The sequence below is a fragment of the Larimichthys crocea genome, unplaced genomic scaffold (assembly GCF_000972845.2).
Source record: "Larimichthys crocea isolate SSNF unplaced genomic scaffold, L_crocea_2.0 scaffold137, whole genome shotgun sequence".
NCBI lineage: Eukaryota > Metazoa > Chordata > Actinopteri > Sciaenidae > Larimichthys > Larimichthys crocea.
The window spans coordinates 195938-213556 of record NW_020851881.1 but is presented as its reverse complement, the minus strand read 5'-3'; the positions used below and the strand labels follow the sequence as shown (position 1 = coordinate 213556).

The 17619-nt window shown below is 47.8% G+C and overlaps 1 protein-coding gene across 3 annotated transcripts; it reads right to left on the bottom strand.

Annotated features, from left to right (window-relative positions):
* Positions 1-301: 301 nt before the first annotated feature.
* LOC104933878 (cullin-1) lies at positions 302-16388 on the bottom strand. 3 transcript variants are annotated; one of them, XM_027275460.1, is made up of 23 exons: positions 16200-16388; positions 9925-10341; positions 9197-9371; positions 8951-9118; positions 8512-8562; positions 8336-8426; positions 6825-6988; positions 6565-6727; positions 6354-6484; positions 6169-6276; positions 5982-6088; positions 5303-5351; positions 5074-5205; positions 4875-4992; positions 3894-3970; positions 3688-3806; positions 3475-3580; positions 3338-3385; positions 2481-2563; positions 2049-2183; positions 1457-1562; positions 1261-1374; positions 302-1172 (listed from the first exon to the last, which is right to left on the bottom strand). In XM_027275460.1, exons 2-23 carry the CDS (start codon positions 10062-10064, stop codon positions 1092-1094), a joined length of 2466 nt encoding a protein of 821 aa, XP_027131261.1. In that variant the 5' UTR covers positions 10065-10341; positions 16200-16388; the 3' UTR covers positions 302-1091. The 3 variants fall into 3 exon arrangements, with proteins under 3 accessions (XP_027131261.1, XP_027131262.1, XP_027131263.1); XM_027275461.1 differs by lacking the exon at positions 16200-16388 and adding an exon at positions 16002-16103; XM_027275462.1 differs by lacking the exon at positions 2049-2183 and having other exon boundaries at positions 16200-16384.
* Positions 16389-17619: the final 1231 nt, after the last annotated feature.

Sequence of the window (17619 nt, the reverse complement as noted above, 5' to 3'; positions counted from 1 at the left end):
TCAATTTTTTTTCCCTCGGAATTTTGACTTTTTATTTTATGACTTTTAAACTGAAAAAAAAAACACCTTGTAGGATTTTGACTTTTAAACTCAGATTTTTACTATTCTCAGAATTTTGATTTTTAAATTTGACTTTTTCTTCTCAGAATTGTTCAAAAGTCAGAATTCAAATACATTTTTTACAGTGACAGGCAGATTACATGTTTCAGTATAAGGTATTCATCTTACTTCCTCTTCCTGTTCTACTCTCCAAAATAAAGCAGCAGTCTGAGGTGTGAACAGAGTCTCGAGGGGAGTCGTGTTTAGAGAAATCTTTCCTTGTTTTTATTTATCACACATTTAGAAAATGAACCACACTATACAAATGTCCACCGTTCAGTAATGAAACAGGCCTCCTGCATGAACCCAACCGACCTCAAAGCAAACACAGAGACGACTTCAGCGGGTAAAGAAGCGTCATGGCGGCTCTGAACTCACCACCTGTTCCTCCTCCAGGTTCAGTCGCAGACTTTAATTACAGGACCGGCGTTGATTTCGTGCCGTCGTACGGTGGACTGCGTCGGCTGCCCAGTGACTCGACTTTTTATTTTTAACTCTTTAATCTTTTTCGTGGTCACTGTGGTGCAGGTAGGCAGTAGCATGCAGAAACCTTTGGATGCGGCTCTCCTCTGATTGGCTGTAGGCTAATTCATTACGTTTGCGCTATGTAAAGAAGGGAGCAGGGTTTGTTTTTTTTCCTCTTAGAGTCTGTGGTTATTTACAATATGACAGGTGTGTGTGTGTGTGTGGGTGTGTGTGTGTTTGAGTCCTACAGATGGGACGGGACAGGTGAGCGTGTAGACGGGGTTTCCCAGTCTCAACAGGAGGGGTTTTGTTCCTTCATCAGTGAAGGGAGAGCACAAAGTTCACACCCTCGTCCCCTCAGGTTGGTTGTTGTCATATCAGGGCGGCCACATGGTCAGCGACACACTCACAACATGTCCGCCGCTCAGAGGGATCCTCACTTTATTACTCAGACATAAAATTAAAAAAAAAAAAATGAAGATAACAAATAAAAATAAAACTGAGGAGAGCCGCCAGGCGGGCGGCGTTCAGGCCAGGTAGCTGTACGTGTCCTTCTCGCCGTCCACTCGCTCCAGGTACTCCTTCTCTATCAGGATGTCGATGCATTTCTGTCCACAGGAGGGAGACAAACCAGACGTGAGACCACCGAGCGCGGCACAGACGTGCGTCCTCGCTCTTAAATATGACGTTTGTTACCTTGATGACGGGGACTCGGGGTTTGAATCGGGATGACAGCTGATTGAGGACTTCAGCCAGAAGCTGCTGGTGCTTCAGGACCTTCCTCATCTTCATGATCCTCACGATGGCAGCCTGCAGAGCCACAAACAGAGAGTGAGTCAGAGCGATCTTCAACAGCTCAAACAGAGGGAGGAAGCTCGGATACCAACGTCACCTGGATGAGGAGCTTTCGGTCCTCCTCGATGTTCTTGTGAGTCGTCTCCTGCTCCTGTTTCTGCTCCGTCTTCATCGGGACGTTGATGTTCACCCTCAGCTTCTTACTGCAGTGGGGAACAAAGTTTAAGTGACCTGAACCAAACATCCAGCATCGTGTGCGAGCCTGCAAGACGCCGTAACCCGTCCATGTGTCCATGTGTCCATGTGTCAGTCTTTATGTTGCCACTCAGAAAATCATCACAAACCAGAACTTTGGTTTTCACCGCGATGCCGACTGTACATTTGTGTCTCCTGACGACCTCGGCCCAATTAAAAAACTTCGTACATCGCTTAGATGAAATACATTTTTACGAAATAATCATTTTCATCTGTGGCTCTTCAGCCAAAAAAAACTGAATCTAAAATTATTTCAGGCTCGAATCTAAACAAAATGTTTTTATCATCTACATCGTTAACGTCAAACCTTTCCTTCATCAGGCTGACAAACTCATTCATGCTCTTCTGTCTGGTCTTCAAGACCGTCTTTAAGACTGTCTTCTTGGTTTTTAAGGCGCTGAATGACCTGACTCTCATCCATCTTTTAGACTTACTACAATGAAATGTAACAAGCAGATCCTCGGCAGCTGGACTCCTGGTCGTGCCGAGGACCTCCACAAAGGTCGGCTTTAGTTTCTGCTGCGCTCATCTCTGGATCGCTCGGCCTGTGGACCTGAGAAACTGAACGTCTGCAGACATTTTTTAAAGAAGAGCTTAAAGCCTGGCTTTAATTTAAGCTGCCTCACTGCTCAGCCTTTACTTTTCATCTCCTGTGTTTGTTCGCCTGATTGACTCTGACACATTTTCTTGGTTTTATTGTTGCAGTTCTTCTTAACTTTCTTTTTGTTGTTTTTTTTATTATAAATAAATAAAGTTTGAGTTTGTCGAATTCAGGCACGATAAAAAAGTGAATTCAGACTTTTTGTGGAGCTCCAGATTAACATCAACACAGCTGTGAGTGACAGGAAATCAAAGACGCTTCTCACTTCTTGTATCCGAGGAAAAGTTTGATGACGGTGTCGGGTTTGAAGTCCATCTCGTCCACGTTGGCGTTCTCGTCCTCCATCACCTGACAGACAGACAGACAGACAGACAGCTGATGATTTAAAAACTAAACTGCTCAGATGGTTCACTCTTTATTTGGAGCCCTCTGGTGTTCAACATGAGAACAACACTCACCTGTCAGGCTCTTTATCATTCAGACAGACGAGACGTTTAATGAGGGGGACGAAGACGACGGTTTCAGGCTGAATCTGACGGATTTTAACGTGTTTAAAGTCTCCAGTTAACGACGGACGTCATGAGAGACTTTTATCATTAATGAACAAATGTGACGGTTCTCACGAAGTGATTTTTAGAGTTTCTTAAACTGGTGGTTTTTATTTTTATGTGCAGAAGAGATGAAGCTGAACTAAATGCACGGCTCAAAGTCAGACAAACAGCTGAGGCTGATCGCTGCGAGACGTCGCTTCACGCGTTCACAGCAGCTCTGATCGATCGCCGTGGTTCATCATCGGCTAAAAAACGGGAATGTTGAACTCGTTTTCCAGGACGTGTGAACGCTGAGGGTTCTTAACGAGCCTCGTTAAATCATGAAAGGGTCTAGTTTTATTTCGATTATATACATTTCCATCGTTGGACGATGTTACTGTCATCAGTTCACTCAGAGGTTTTTAGAAAAGTAACATTAACTGTCTTAATATTAGTGTAAATGTCCCAAACTGCTGTTTATTTATTTATTTATTGATGAATTATTTTGACTTCTCTTCTCGATCCTCGGCATCGTGTCGTGTCTTTTTGTCTAAGATGAACAGAATTAAACGTCTTGTCAGTTTTTACTCACCAGCAGCTTCGACTTTAACAAAATCTGCAGAACCTGAACCAGAATGTCCTGGAAGGAAGAGACCGAGATCAGTTAGAGGAGAGAGTCAGACAGCTCGTGGTGTGTGTGTGTGTGTGTGTGTGTGTGTGTGCGCTCACAGTTTTGATCTGTGTGCTGTCGGTCAGCTGTTGGACGGTGTAGCTGTCCTCCGTGTTGTACTGCAGCAGGATGGCCATCTGGAAGGTGGAGGCCTGCAGTGTGTACCTGGAAACAACAACAACACGGCGCGTTGGTCACGGCGGGATGTTTTTATCACCATGACGACCCTCTGACAGACTGACGAGGGGTTAATGTTGCTCTGTGGAACTCGCCTGTTCTTGAAGCAGTTGGTGACCAGCTCTCCTTTGGACAGGTGATAGAGCCAGGTCAGCTTCCTGCCGCTGTGTCTGCTGGCGTAAAACGCCGTGAAGCGCTGGTAGCTTCGCTCCAGCTGCACACAGACAGACAAAGAGAGTTCAGAGGAGCTTAACGAACTCTGAAGATACATGCACAGAGGCAACAATGAACTGAGACTCACCTCAGACGGCAGAGCGAAGGTGCAGGACTGCTGGAAAGGCCAAGACCCGGAGCTGAGGACCTGGATACTGAAGTCCACTGGAAGACACAGAGACACAGTTTGAACTCTTTGATGTGACAGAGATCAGCATTTAAAGCAGAGTCCTGTGACGAGCACTTGTTTCTTTCTGCTCGTCGGCCGGCTGTTAAACGTCGAGCACAGGTAGACCAGCTGTCCAGAGAGCGAGCATGTTAATCAGCTTTAGTCTTTAACCTTCACCGGGTCGTCGGATATTTATCGCCACATGTCGGCTGAGGGAAGTTTCTTCAGAAAGCCCGATAACTTAAAGTCCGTGTTTTCTTTCAAAACACAAATATGTTGGACAATAGCTGCCCCCACAGTCCTGGAGCTGAGAGTTCAGTCTCACCTGATTTCATGAACTTATCTTTGATCATTCAAATGTGGCTGCGTGGTTAACAACACGTTCTTCTTTAGTCTGACAGACATCAGTCCTCCTGTGATATTTCTACGTTCAGGTCCAAAGACGTGCAGAGTATTCCATTTCTTCATTACACCGAATATTAAAAGCAAAACTATCTTGTCTTTTGGTCACGCCCAAAAATTCAGTGAGACAAGATTCCTCACAATGTTCTGGTTCTGAAAGATGATGTGATGTTAAAGACGTCAGGTGTGTGTGTGTGAAAGAGATCCTTCGCTGATATTAGAGGAACAGAGGATGCTAATTAAACTAATTAAACATCAGAACATTTCAGACAGAGGAGCCTGAATATTTGTTATTTCTGTGGTTTGTTGTTTTCTTGTTTCATCATAACCTGAAAACACTAAATAATAATAATTACAATAAAAAAACTGATAAAGCGACAAAAAAAACTCACCTGGAAGTTCTTTAGATGAAACGCTCAACATGAACTTAACGTGTGTGTGTGTGTGTGTGTGTGTGTGTGTGTGTGTGTGTGTGTGTGTGTGTGTGTGTGGACTCACAGTCCAGCGGCTCAGAGTTGGTCAGGTGTTTCTTGAACTGTTCGTTGAGGTCTTTACTGACTCCGATATCCTGGAACATTCGCTGTAGTTTGGACGTGTACTCGAAGCCGCACGCTTGCTGCATGAGAACAACAAGAACCGGGTTCAGTCTGAGGTTCTGGTTCTGGTTCAGACAGACTTCTGGACCGTGTGAGCTCACCTTGAGTTTGGAGATCATGCTGGCCTCGGCGTCGTCACTGGCGCTGTTCTGGTGGACCAGACGTTTGGCCAACATCTTAGCATAAAACTTCTGGAAGACGTCTTTGTCCTCGATGTACTTGAACACAACCATCTGACAGAGGAGACAAAACGTCACACACTGCCACACACACACACACACACACACACACACACACACACACACACACACACAGCTCAAAGTATCTCACCACTTGGTTGAGTGTGTCCTCCAGTTCTGCCTCCTCTGGGTTTTTAGAGCTGGAAAAAAAAAAACAGATGCACAGAGTTTATATTTGCCTCAGGTGATGAGTGAGTGTGTGTGTGTGTGTGTGTGTGTGTGTGTGTGTGTGTGTGTGAGCGGGAAACAGCAAAACAATCCAGACTCAAGGTCCTCGTACTTCCATGTTCTACAGCGGGGAGACTCGTTTTACACGAGGACGGTCCACGGGACAAAAAAAGAAAATCAGGACGCTGACGTGGCCGAAGCTGCACTGAAGCAAACGAGTTTTTACCGTTCCTCTAACGTCCACTTGAGGCTCTGAGGGTGACGCTACGCACGTGCGGTCCATTATTTATATACAGTGACTGGTTCTGACTCGTGATGGCGCCTGGATTGGTGCAAGGTGGCAAAATAAAGCCAAACTGATGCGTCCAGGTTCAGTGAACTGTCCGTCATGAATGTCGAGCTAATACACAACTTCAGCGACCGAGGAGCATCACTGAACATTTATTAAAACAGAAACATAGTCGAGTATCGCTGTTCATCATCCGTCGGCTGGTAGCTCAGATGTCACGAAGTCGAAGTTCAAACTTCGTCCTGTCCGTCAGCCACAGAATGATTTCTGCGTATCGTGTTCATGTTTCATGTCTTCTAAATAAGACACGTACCTCTTCTTCAGTAAAGAATCGCAGTATCTGGCCAGCAGCTCGGGAGATTTGCTGGACGACTGCGCCATCCTGGTGACGGCGTTGTTGTTGATGAATCGACCGCACGCCTGTAAAACCAAAAAAAAAATGAACGAGACGTTCTGACTCGTCTGGCGTCTCGTGGACGGGCCGCAGAGGGATTACTGACCTTGTCGAGTGCCGCCACAAAGCCGGCGTCGTTGTTGAAGGCAGACATGACCAAGGCGTTGTACTTCTTGTGGACGTCCAGGGTGGTCTGGACGTAAACTTTGGGGTCCTGGAAGAAACAAACAGATTCATGTGGATCTGAACGCGTCCACGCAGCACGAGCTTCAGACTGAAAGCGGTACGTACGTTCAGCGCGGCCTCTCCACACTTCTCGATAGCAGCCAGGCCCTGGTTGTGGATGTGAGTCTCTAGAAGTTTCTTCAGCTCGCCCAGGCCGTCTGTGATCCGTGACACCAGGTTGTACATCCGGCCCAGGTCTAGGAACAGAGAGCAGCCGGGGTAAGTCAACATCGAATTTCAGTTCAATCAGACCAGATAGCAAAAACCTCAGGATTACCTTCGTTCTTGTCGGCGTCCAGAAGGTTCTGGAACTCGGTGTGGAAGATCTCCAGGTGTTTCTCTATGAGGACCTGCTCACACTTCCTGGCCAGCTCGTCCTGGGTGGATTCATGGAGGTACACCTGCACGCGTCGCTGCTCCTCCAGCAGACGGGCCTCCGCCTGAGGGAAAACACACATTTCTTCATTAACACGACTCTGAACCCGATGAATTCATTCATTCAGCGCGTGCAGTTGAAGCGGAGAGGTCGTCTTCTACCTTCTTCATGTACTCCGTGACGGGGTTCTGCTGCAGGAACTCCGTGCTCTCGCGAGTGTAGAAACGTTCTGTGTCAGTGAGGAACTGACATTCAAAGTACTCTTTGTACACGGACAGCGTGGGGCCTTTGGCGAAGGCGTCCTCCTCGTTCAGACCCAGCTCGACTGGACGGAGAGGAGAGAGCAGAGATTAATGTGAGGTTACATTTACTGAGGATGATTCAGTCTTTCACTACATTCGTGACCGCAGCTTAAGAAGCAGCTGCTGGGTGCTTAAAGGTCCAGTGTGTAGGATTTAGTGACACCTAGGGGTGAAAGTTGAAGACTGCAGCCAAATGAACACTCTGCCACTCCTCCTCATAACGTGTCCACCATGATAAGAGCTGTTTGAATCCTCTAAGGAAGGAAAGGAGCTTTCTTTTATTATCTCCTTCAGCACCGGAAATCCTTTAGCAAAGGAAAAGAGTTAAATAGAGATGCACCGATCCGATATCGGTCCCGATATTGAAGAAAATTCTAGATCAGGCATCGGCCGATCTGCTCAGTCTAATTCTCTGCTGTGCGCTGTGAGTGACGTCGTACGCGAGCAACACGAAGCCCACGTTGTTTTCAGAACGGAGCGAGCCAAAGGATCGGCGGTCTGGAACTTTGTCACACTACCTCAGCCAACAAACTCCACGGCTACCTGCAACACCTGCGCGGTAAATGTTCCGAGGGGCGGCGATAAAACTTCCAAGTTATAAACACAACCAACTTAATGAAGCAGCTACAGAAATGTGACGGCAGAGAGCGCGGAGTTCACTGACCTGAGAGAAGAAAGCAGAGGCGGCATGAAGCAGATAACTTTGAAGGAGGTGAAGACAAAGAACTGACTTTGTTCTGAATGTCTGTCAAGATGCTGAAGCTGGTTTGTAAGATTGATGTACTGCTGCACAGCTATTAAAGAAATAAGGACATTTATATCTGTTGTCTAAGTCACGTCTGTTCCACACAATGAGACGTACCGTTTGTTACCGTAATTTCTCGCTGAGGATCGTTGCATCCCGACAGGTAACGCCGTCCCACAACAGCTGGACAATATTCATTATTATTGACACACTGACGCTGATGACGTCACATTTTTACATTTCCTGCATCAAACAACACGGTCAGAGCGCGGGGAGGATCTAGGAAGGATCGTAGAGGAGCGTTTTGTAGTCCATCTTCTGGACTTTGTAGTTTTACCACAGATCACGTCAACAACATTCACGTCGCTTCATGACGTAGAGTGAGAGCAGTCGACTCCTAACTCCTCATCACCTCGTGACGTTTTCCATCGAGGCCAAGGAAAAGTTAGGAGCTAATTTTTTTTGATGGTGGGCTCAAAAACACAAAGGTTCTTCTGTTCAGGTGATTTTACAACAATGAAAACATACTAATTAATATTATATTCCAGTCCTGCAATGAAATACTCCAAATCTTACCCACTGGACCTTTAAGGCGAGGCGTGCAGCGTATTCAGTGTTGACCTACCATAAGACTGGACCACACCGCTGATCAGTCTGGTGTTAATGGTCTCGCCATTCCTCTCTCGCTCTATCAGCTTCAGCACGGCGTTTGTTACCTGAAGACACAAACTGTGGTTATTAAAAACACATTCGGGATGAAACAGATCGATTATCGTGTCTATGAAAAGAAAGTAAACGCACTTGTTTGTTGAGGGGTCGGAATAAACACTCCCTCCAGGTCACGAGCGCCAGCTGGAAGTGAAGAGTGACAAGGTTAACACGAGGTCAGGACGTCAGGCTTTGCTCCTGAATGATCCACAAACACCTCAAGACTGCGAGGACACTGAGTTTTTCATTCTGTACTTAAGAGCACGGAGGTTTTCTGCTCCTCAGGCTTCAGCTCTGAGACATTTACAATCCACAAGTTGCATCTTCTCTTCTGTATTTACATAAACGTGAATGAGTTCATTAACTAACGCACAGACACTGTAACATTTATCAGACAAACGTGGAGGTTTGTTTGGTCTTAGATCCAAACACACCTTCAGCTTAAACCTCTCAGTGCGACCTGCGTGCCACACGAGCATCTGTTCAGGTGCTGATGGCAAAGCCGCGAGCCCACGCAGATGCTAAGACGTACCGAGTATATCTCGTAGATTCCCTTGCGTCCCTCGTCACACTCTCGTCTGACCCAGTGGCGGTTGAGGTAGGCACAGATCCCGTTGAGGACCTTACTAGAGAAACGGTAATCCTCCCACTGCTGGGTGTAAAACTTCAACACGCACTCGTCCATTAGATCCTCGCCATCCTGGAGGGGAGAGGACAACGCTGATGAGGACGCAGAGGGTGCATCAGGAGAGGGAAGAGGTGTTCGGTGTGCACTCACCTTGAGCAGGCTGGTCAAATAGTTCTTCAGGAACTCCTTGAGTCGCTTGTAGAGCTCCAGGCCTACAAACTGAGCTCCGCCTGGAGTGGTGGACTTTTTGGAGGGCTTGGCTGGCGGCACAGAGCCCCGGCCCTGGCTGGACTGGTGGACGCTGGTACAATAGTTATATACATGTCTGAAGGGAGGGTTAAGGAATAAACAGACTGCGCACATCACAGATTAAGACAACAGCGACAGCAAAGCTTCATCTGACCGGCGACAAATATGGCGTTCACAGATTGGAGCTCGTGTCGAGTTTAAATTAGCGCCGCTCAGGATTCGTACTTCGACATCTTTTCTGCTGAGGCGAGAAAATCATCTCTCTGCTCGTCGTGCACACCGTGTCTCTTCTGTTTGCAAGGGCGACTAAGTACGTCTGGATAACCTGTGACCGCAGCTGAACGATGACCTAAAAACAGAATATTTCCTCTGACGTTAAATCCGTTAAGCGGACTCATTCTGTGAAGCACCTGTAACTCATTACCTGGACAGGCAGCTATAGAAACAGGTTTTGGTTTTAGAAAGAAGGGAGATGATCGTCTGGTCGACTCCAGGATCAGCTGTAATAAATATGAGATGGATATGAAAGAGGTCCCTTTACATACACACCGCTCCATGTGCAGATCTAAAAGTTGATTATATATCACTGAAACACAGTTATACACATGAATCTCGGCCTCTCAGGATACGTGTAGAGTTCCATGTAGCGTGACTTGGCCATGCTTTGCCGTGTGTACACCTGCTGGATGCCAGCCCGCAGGTCGTCCCATATCTGGTCCAGGCCTATCTGTTTCAGTCCGTGGGGGTTCTGGGTCCTGTTTGACGACATAGTGGAGCCCTTTGTCCTGTCCGACCGAACAATGCCCTCCTTTCCTGCGCCGGTGAGCGAGCGAGCGTTGGCCCCCCCTGGCTCCTCTCCTCGGTTGATTTCTGTCCTGACTCGCTCTGCTCCTCTCAGAGTGCGCAGTCCATCTGGCGGCGGCGGCAGCGCTTCGGGAAGCTGGTTGTCGGGGTTGTGAGACGGGATGTGGTCCCACTCTGCACGCCTTGGTGGCGCTGTCTGCCACTCCTCCACCTAAAAGCTTTGGCACTCCTCACCAGATGACCTGAGAGGGAAACACAGCGGAGAAAAAAAAAGACATTCTGATTAGGGAGACGAGCCACGGGGTCAAATCCAAATCCAGGAATTAAACATCAGCGAGGGAAGCCTCGGTTTCCTCAGCGCTGTGTCAGTAGTTAGCCAGGTAGGTTACACGGATTTATGTGCTGACACCTGGCTCTGACCCGTGCAGACACACTGCTGACCAGACCCTGACGTCACTCAGCTAATGACAGATTAGTCCACTTCAGCGCCTCGCTGATTGCCTTCAGCAGGCCAGTCGAGACAGTCTGCTCCGTCCGCCGAGCTTTGCCCAAACGCCGACACTTCGACGCTGCTGTGAAGTCACTGACATCGTCTCTGCTGATAAATAAAGTTTGAGCTTTAGTCCCGGTTTCTTTTCATCAACTAGATACTTCACTCTGGTCGCATGAAGTTCGATAAAGTCTGAGTTATTAAGCGGCGCTATCACAAGAGTAAATGCAGCCGGTTCAAACAGTGATGGAGGCTGCATCATTGAGACCTGAAGCTGTAATTTCATCCCCACAGTCGGGACAAGAGGACGAGGTAAACGAACGCCACAGTCTGCAGCAGCGACCACGTGAAGAGGAAAGACTTCGCAGCAGGTCGTCTGTGAATTCAGCGTTTGGCTGAAATCAAACCGCAGAGTGTCGGCCGTGTAACAGTCGACCTTTGACCTTATCTTAAATTAGGAGATAAAAATAACACGAAGCACGTTAACAAACTCTGCTGCGTCCGTGTTCGCTCGATTTACTGACTCAGTGTGAACAAAGTGAACTGAAGAAGTGTCGATCAAAACTTTCTGTTACGCTCGCGTGTCCTGATTTGAAAAAGAAAAAACAAACAGGTTGTGTCTCAGCGAGTCTCCGAGACTGAAGGGGCAGAAACTGCTGCGTGCATGTAGGCAGCGCTGCTATATTTAGAAGGACCAGGCATGCAGCGCTGCCCATCGCTGCCCATTCAACGCTATTAGGGCCAGAGACTCGGGACGTGACCCGAGCGCAACAGAGTAACACAAGAGGAAGCTGATTGTGTCCCCGTGGACGAGTCCCGGCCGCTGGACAAGAAATCACAGAGATCTGATTATTTATTCCACCAGTCCATCAAATTACACATTATTCAGCTCGAGTCGTCTCCCCGTGAACACAAAGCAGAACATGACCGAGCAGCTTTCCGATATTACAACACACGTCACGTGAAGCACCAGTGAGAACTATTTTCACCATCTGGTTTAATTCTGTTTGTTTTTAAATCGTCCTGCTTTCAGAGCAGTCGTAGTTGCGGTACAGTGTTTCACTTCACATACTGCGGCACATTTTCTGACGAACAGAGGCGAGCAGACGGAAAAGCCTCGACACAGCAGTAAGCTCCGGGCACATCAGGACTCGGCCTTCATCCGTCACTGAGGATCTGTCGTCCTCTCTCGCTCTCTCTCCACGCCCAGCCTCCGTCTCTCTCCGGCAGCATCCCTTCCCCCGCTGCCACAGACTGACCACAGCGCTGCAACTGCAGCCCGACGCCGCTGGAGCAACCACGCAGAGAACGAGAGAGCGAGAGAGCGAGAGAGAGAGAGAGAGAGAGAGACTATGTGCTCAGCTTAACCTGCTGCAACGTTCAGGGTCTGACAGACGCTCGGATCTGAGCGGCCTGAGGTTAAACAGAGTTCTGCCACGACGGTACCAAAGATAGATTCCCGGTCGTGATTACAGCCGGAGTGCAGCACCCGGCACGGGCACAGGAAGTGATTTTAAGTTACACAAAGTGATTCTTACAGACTCGTTATGAGCGGCTCGTTCTCGGGTGGATGCAGGACGTGAGTCGGGCGGAGAGGGAAAGACTAACGCCGATTCTCTCGCTCTCTCTCTCTGATGTCTGCAGGTTTAGGATGCCGGCCGAGCCCACGCAGCTCGACCCAGACTCGGCGCCTTTCTCCGTCAGATCTGCTGAACTCGGTGGAAACTAGGCAGCCCTACCTGAGGTTGCTCCGGCAGTTGCCATGGCAACTAGGGCAGACAATACCTGCGGGTAGCCATTCGACAAAAACAGGCGCTCGTTCTCTCTCTGTCTCTCTCTCCGTCTCCTGTGCTTCCCATTCATTCACCGGCGCTGAAGAAAAGGTGCCCTTCACAGCAGCTCTGGGATCAGATTTCAGATTCCCACACCAAGGAGGCATTGAATATGTGTCACTGCAGTATCTGACCTATGATCAGTTCTAGAGCTGTGCAACAGCAGCAGCAGCAGGAGGACGGGGACGAGCTCGTGTGGACAGTTTCTAGAAAGTTTGTTGTGAAACAGGAATCCCAGCGCCGGGGTCGTCAACAACCGCTCAAAGGTCGCGACACGTTCCTTTCCGGGAACAGTCATCGAGTGTAGCTCGAGCTTGTGTCACGCCAAGATGACCAAACGAACGTGTTTCAACAACATCACAATAAGATTTAACACGCAGAACTCACCGATGCCGAAGAGATGAACGTCGACACGTGCCGTCACTTTTTATGAGACCTGAAGAGGAAACTGTCAAAGTCATCAAACTCACGACGAGTCACAGTGAACACCGACAAAACTAAAGACTCTCTTCTGTTGGACTCGATATCAGAAAGATCCGAATCACTTCTCTTCTCTACGTGAAACTATTTCCAGTCTTTACCCAAATATTAAAACGTTTAGTGACTCGTCATCGAGATGTTTTATCGCAGGAGGACGTCTCATCACAGCCTGAAGGCAGCGGCAGTATCCAGAGGGAGGGACAGACGGAGGAAACAAGCGCACCCTCCTGTTGTTTCCATCCGGAGTGAACTAATTCAAACTAATCTTTTTGTGACAAATCTCTGACTCGCTCACGCCGCTGCTCGCAGCAGACAGACGAGTCCAAACATATCAGAACTTCTCGGCGACGCCGGCAGACAAACCGAACGGCCCGCCGTGTTTTCAAATCTCCTGAACGTGTTTTTAGTTTTCAGTTCAGGAGGTGTTACCACATCTCAGGAACCAGAGAGTGTGTGTGTGTGTGTGTGTGTGTGTGTGTGTGTGTGTGTGAGAGAGAGAGATTTGCTGAACGGGAAGGATGCAGGGAGTGGTGAAGAGAGAGAGAGAGAGGCGCTCGTGGGAAAAAAAGCTCAGCCTGGTAAATCTGATTACCCCGGTCACTGTGTGTCCTGGCCAGACTCAACAACCTAATACCCTACATTTAAAACACAAACAATGCAGACCACAGCCAAACACACACACCCGGAGTCAGAATACACAAACACCCCGACGCCTCCGAGCTCAGGACTCGCTCTCCTTCCTTAAATCGGAGTTGTGGTGGCCCGAAACAGAAACATCAGACTCTGACGGTGAGTCATGAGGAGCGATGGAGCTTCAGCTGAATCTGAATCACAGTGACGAGCACGTCTTCAACACCGGCACGCTCGTACACGGTGTGTTTGTGTATATATATATGTGTGTGTGTGTGTGTGTTGCGTAAGCAGCTTTTGATTTCTGAGCGGAGGCTCCGAGAGCGCCGTCACTTCAGAGCAGACAGACCCGGACGGGTCAGGCCAGGTGAGGGCGGAGGAGGCGGGACAGCCCGACCGTGACCGACCCGACTTTAAATCTTCATGTTGTCAGGAGCAAAGTGGTTTCCCTGCACGTTTCGGAGACCACATGCAGCCGTCTGCTGAACACGAAGGCAAACTCGCTTCAGGCGTGAACGGGCGCATCGCGACAAATCAACCTTCTCCTCCCTGAAACAGCAGGATGAGGAGTCTTTGAATGCAGCACGCCTGAATAACACACATGTTTGACACGTTCATGGTACGTCCTGCAGTGGTCAGGACTCTGAACACCAACATACAGCGCCCCTGTGGAGAGAGATGCTCCCACTCAAACAGGTCGATCCTGAGAGGACACGACGCTCATCGCGGGACAGAGGGAGGCCGGAGTCTCCGTCTTTTAAAAAGGGAACTTATAAATCACATCGAGTCCTAATAAAAGATCTAATAGACTCAGCAGAGCTTCACTGTGTGTGCATCACACATGTACATCTTCATCCACCTGTACTACCTGAAAACCAAAACACAGCACGCTGTACATCTGTTTGTCTTCTGTATCTAAAGACGGCCTCTGTTTAAGGGGAACGGGACGCGTCCTAACATCTCCATGTCACTCCTTAAACATACCACGGTGCGTTCAGGCGTCCTGCCTCAGCTTCAAAACAGTTACAGGTGCTGGGATCAAACTATTCAAACGGTGAACTGTGTTTACAACAGGAGGCGAGGGAGTGTTTGAAGTGACGCTCCTCCAGGACTTTCCCAGGACCGGGTACCACAAAAGATCTCATACACGTTCTACTGAAGCACTAAAACATAGTTTTAGTTCAAGGTTCGATCCCCGGCTCCTCCAGGCTGCATGTCGAAGTCACTTTCTAGAAAAGCTAAACGTAATGGGACGCGTCCCAACATCTCCACGCCTGGGAATGAACTCCTTCAACACACCGCGGTGCTTTCAGGCGTCCGCTCCAAAAAACAATCAGCTCTTCAACGAATTACGTGACGTGACCCTCCTTCACAACTTTTCCAGGACCGGTTACAACTTAGATCTGAAGCCTGACCTCATTCAGAGGAAACTAAACTCCGTGTTTACACGACGAGTCACAGTGAACACCGACAAAACTAAGACTCTCTTCTGTTGGACTCGATATCAGAAAGATCCGAATCACTTCTCTTCTCTACGTGAAACTATTTCCAGTCTTTACCCAAATATTAAAACGTTTAGTGACTCGTCATCGAGATGTTTTATCGCAGGAGGACGTCTCATCACAGCCTGAAGGCAGCAGCAGTATCCAGAGGGAGGGACAGACGGAGGAAACAAGCGCACCCTCCTGTTGTTTCCATCCGGAGTGAACTAATTCAAACTAATCTTTTTGTGACAAACCGTCTGAACACAATGAGCCCACAGGAGAGACAGTATTTTTATCACTAACCCTTGTTTTCCAGGACTCCAAGGAAGCGGGCCTGGACCTGGACTGTTCCAGGTATTATTCCAGGAGGAGTCTGGGATCAAACTGTGAATTAAGTAACCGTGGCAGCTGTGTTTACTACATCTGGATGAGACCCATCAGCCAGCAGAGTCCTGGTCGATCAGGGTTTCATCACCGACCCTTGTTTTCCAGGACTCTAAGGAAGCGGGTCTGGACCTGGACCTGGTCTGTTCCAGGTATTATTCCAGGAGGAGTGTGTCACAGCAACTGTCTTGAAAAACAACAGGAGCTGAAGCATTATTTGACGTGATGGAGGCAGCAGCTGACAGGTGGAGGAGTCCTCATCATCACACTTGTTTTCAAGGCCTGGGAAGCGGGCCTGGAGCAGGTCTTGTTCTGTTCCAGGTATTATTCCAGGAGGAGGAGTGTGTCAGCTTCAAATCACTCCGGTTCACAGCCCGACTCCTCCCGTGGTGACCCCGCAGATCACACCGAAGCTGTCCGCTCGCCTCCTTTTCAAACACCCGTCGACCTGATCCCGCACGGACCCGCAAACCGAGTCAGACCCTGCTACGCAACACGGCTACCGTTAGCCCCGTTAGCTCGCTAGCCCCGTTAGCCCGGTTAGCCCGCTCTAAAGCGCCAAACTCCGGCGTCGAGTCGAGCCGTTTTTATTAAAACCGTACCCGCGGAGAAGTGTCGGTGAGATACCCGTTGTCCCGGCCGGGCTGCCCGCCGGGGTCCGTGCGGGCGGAGCGGCCCGTGTCGCGGTAAAATGGCAGCCGAGCTCGGTATGAGTCAGGGAAACAGCTCGCGCTAGCCGCTAGCGTTAGCTGCTAGCTCCGAGACCGAGCGTCGTGAGAAAAACTCGAGGCGGCTCTTACCATCTTCAGGGCCGCCACTGCCACGGGCCGGTCGGTGTGTGTGTCGGTGTTCAGGCTCAAAGGTTGTCTGCTTCTTCTGCTTCTTCTTCTTCTGCTTCTGCTGCTTCTTCTGCTTCCTCTCCGTGTGTGTGTGTGTGTGTGTCCGTTGCTAACTGCGACCGCTCCGCTTCGTTCGCACAAAGATCAGCCACCGAATCACGGCGCGTTCAGGGCGCCTCGGAAATATGGACACTAGTTCTACTACAAGTACTACAAGTACTACATGTACTACATGTACAACTACTACAGCTACTACAGCTACTACATGTACAACTACAACAACTACAACAACTACATATACAACAACTATAACTACAACAACTACAACTACATGTACAACTACAACTACTACAACAACTACTACAGCTACTACATGTACAACAACTACATGTACAACTACAACTACATATACAACAACTATAAATACAACAACTACAACTACATGTACAACTACAACTACATATACAACAACTATAACTACAACAACTACAACTACATGTACAACTACATGTACAACTACAACTACATGTACAACTACTACAACTACATATACAACAACTATAACTACAACAACTACAACTACATGTACAACTACAACTACTACAACAACTACATGTACAACTACAACTACTACAACTACTACAGCAACTACTACAAGTACAACAACAACTACATGTATAACTACTACAACAACTACTAGAAGTACAACAACAACTACAAGTACAACAACATCTACATGTACAACTACTACGACTACTACAAGAACAATAACTACAGCAACTACACGTACAATTACTACTATAACAACTACTACAACAACAACTACTACAACTACAAGTAGAAACAACAACTACAACTACAATAACTACAACTACAATAACAGCAACTACTACAACAACAACTATAACAACAACTACTACAACTACAATAACTACAACTACAACAACTACAACATCAACTATAACTACAACAACTACAACATCAACAATAACTACAACAACAACAACTACAACTACAACAATAACTACAACAACTACAACAGCAACAACTACTACAACAACAACTACTACAACAACAACTACTACAACAACAACTACTACAACAACTACAACAGCAACAACTACTACAACAACAACTACTACAACAACAACTATTACAACAACTACAACTTCAACTGTATTTATTTATATAGCACCTTTCATACAGAATTGTAGCCCAACGTTCTTCACAGAGTAAAAACAGAAATAGACAACAACTAACAGTTCTTAAGGTAAGAGAGCAGTTGCATGAAAAACTTCAGATTAGAAGAGTTAAAAGCATAAAACCACGATAATTAAACAAATAATAGGAAAACTTAAAACCTATAGGGTTAAAAGCATAA

Coding starts and splice junctions, on each gene's coding strand:
- LOC104933878 (XM_027275460.1), bottom strand. CDS start 10,064: ATGTCGTCAAACAGGACCCAGAACCCCCACGGACTGAAACAGATAGGC. Junction 6,989..8,335: donor CGGTGTGGTCCAGTCTTATG/GTAGGTCAACAC, acceptor CTCTCCGTCCAG/TCGAGCTGGGTCTGAACGAG. Junction 5,206..5,302: donor AGGACACACTCAACCAAGTG/GTGAGATACTTT, acceptor CTCCTCTGTCAG/ATGGTTGTGTTCAAGTACAT.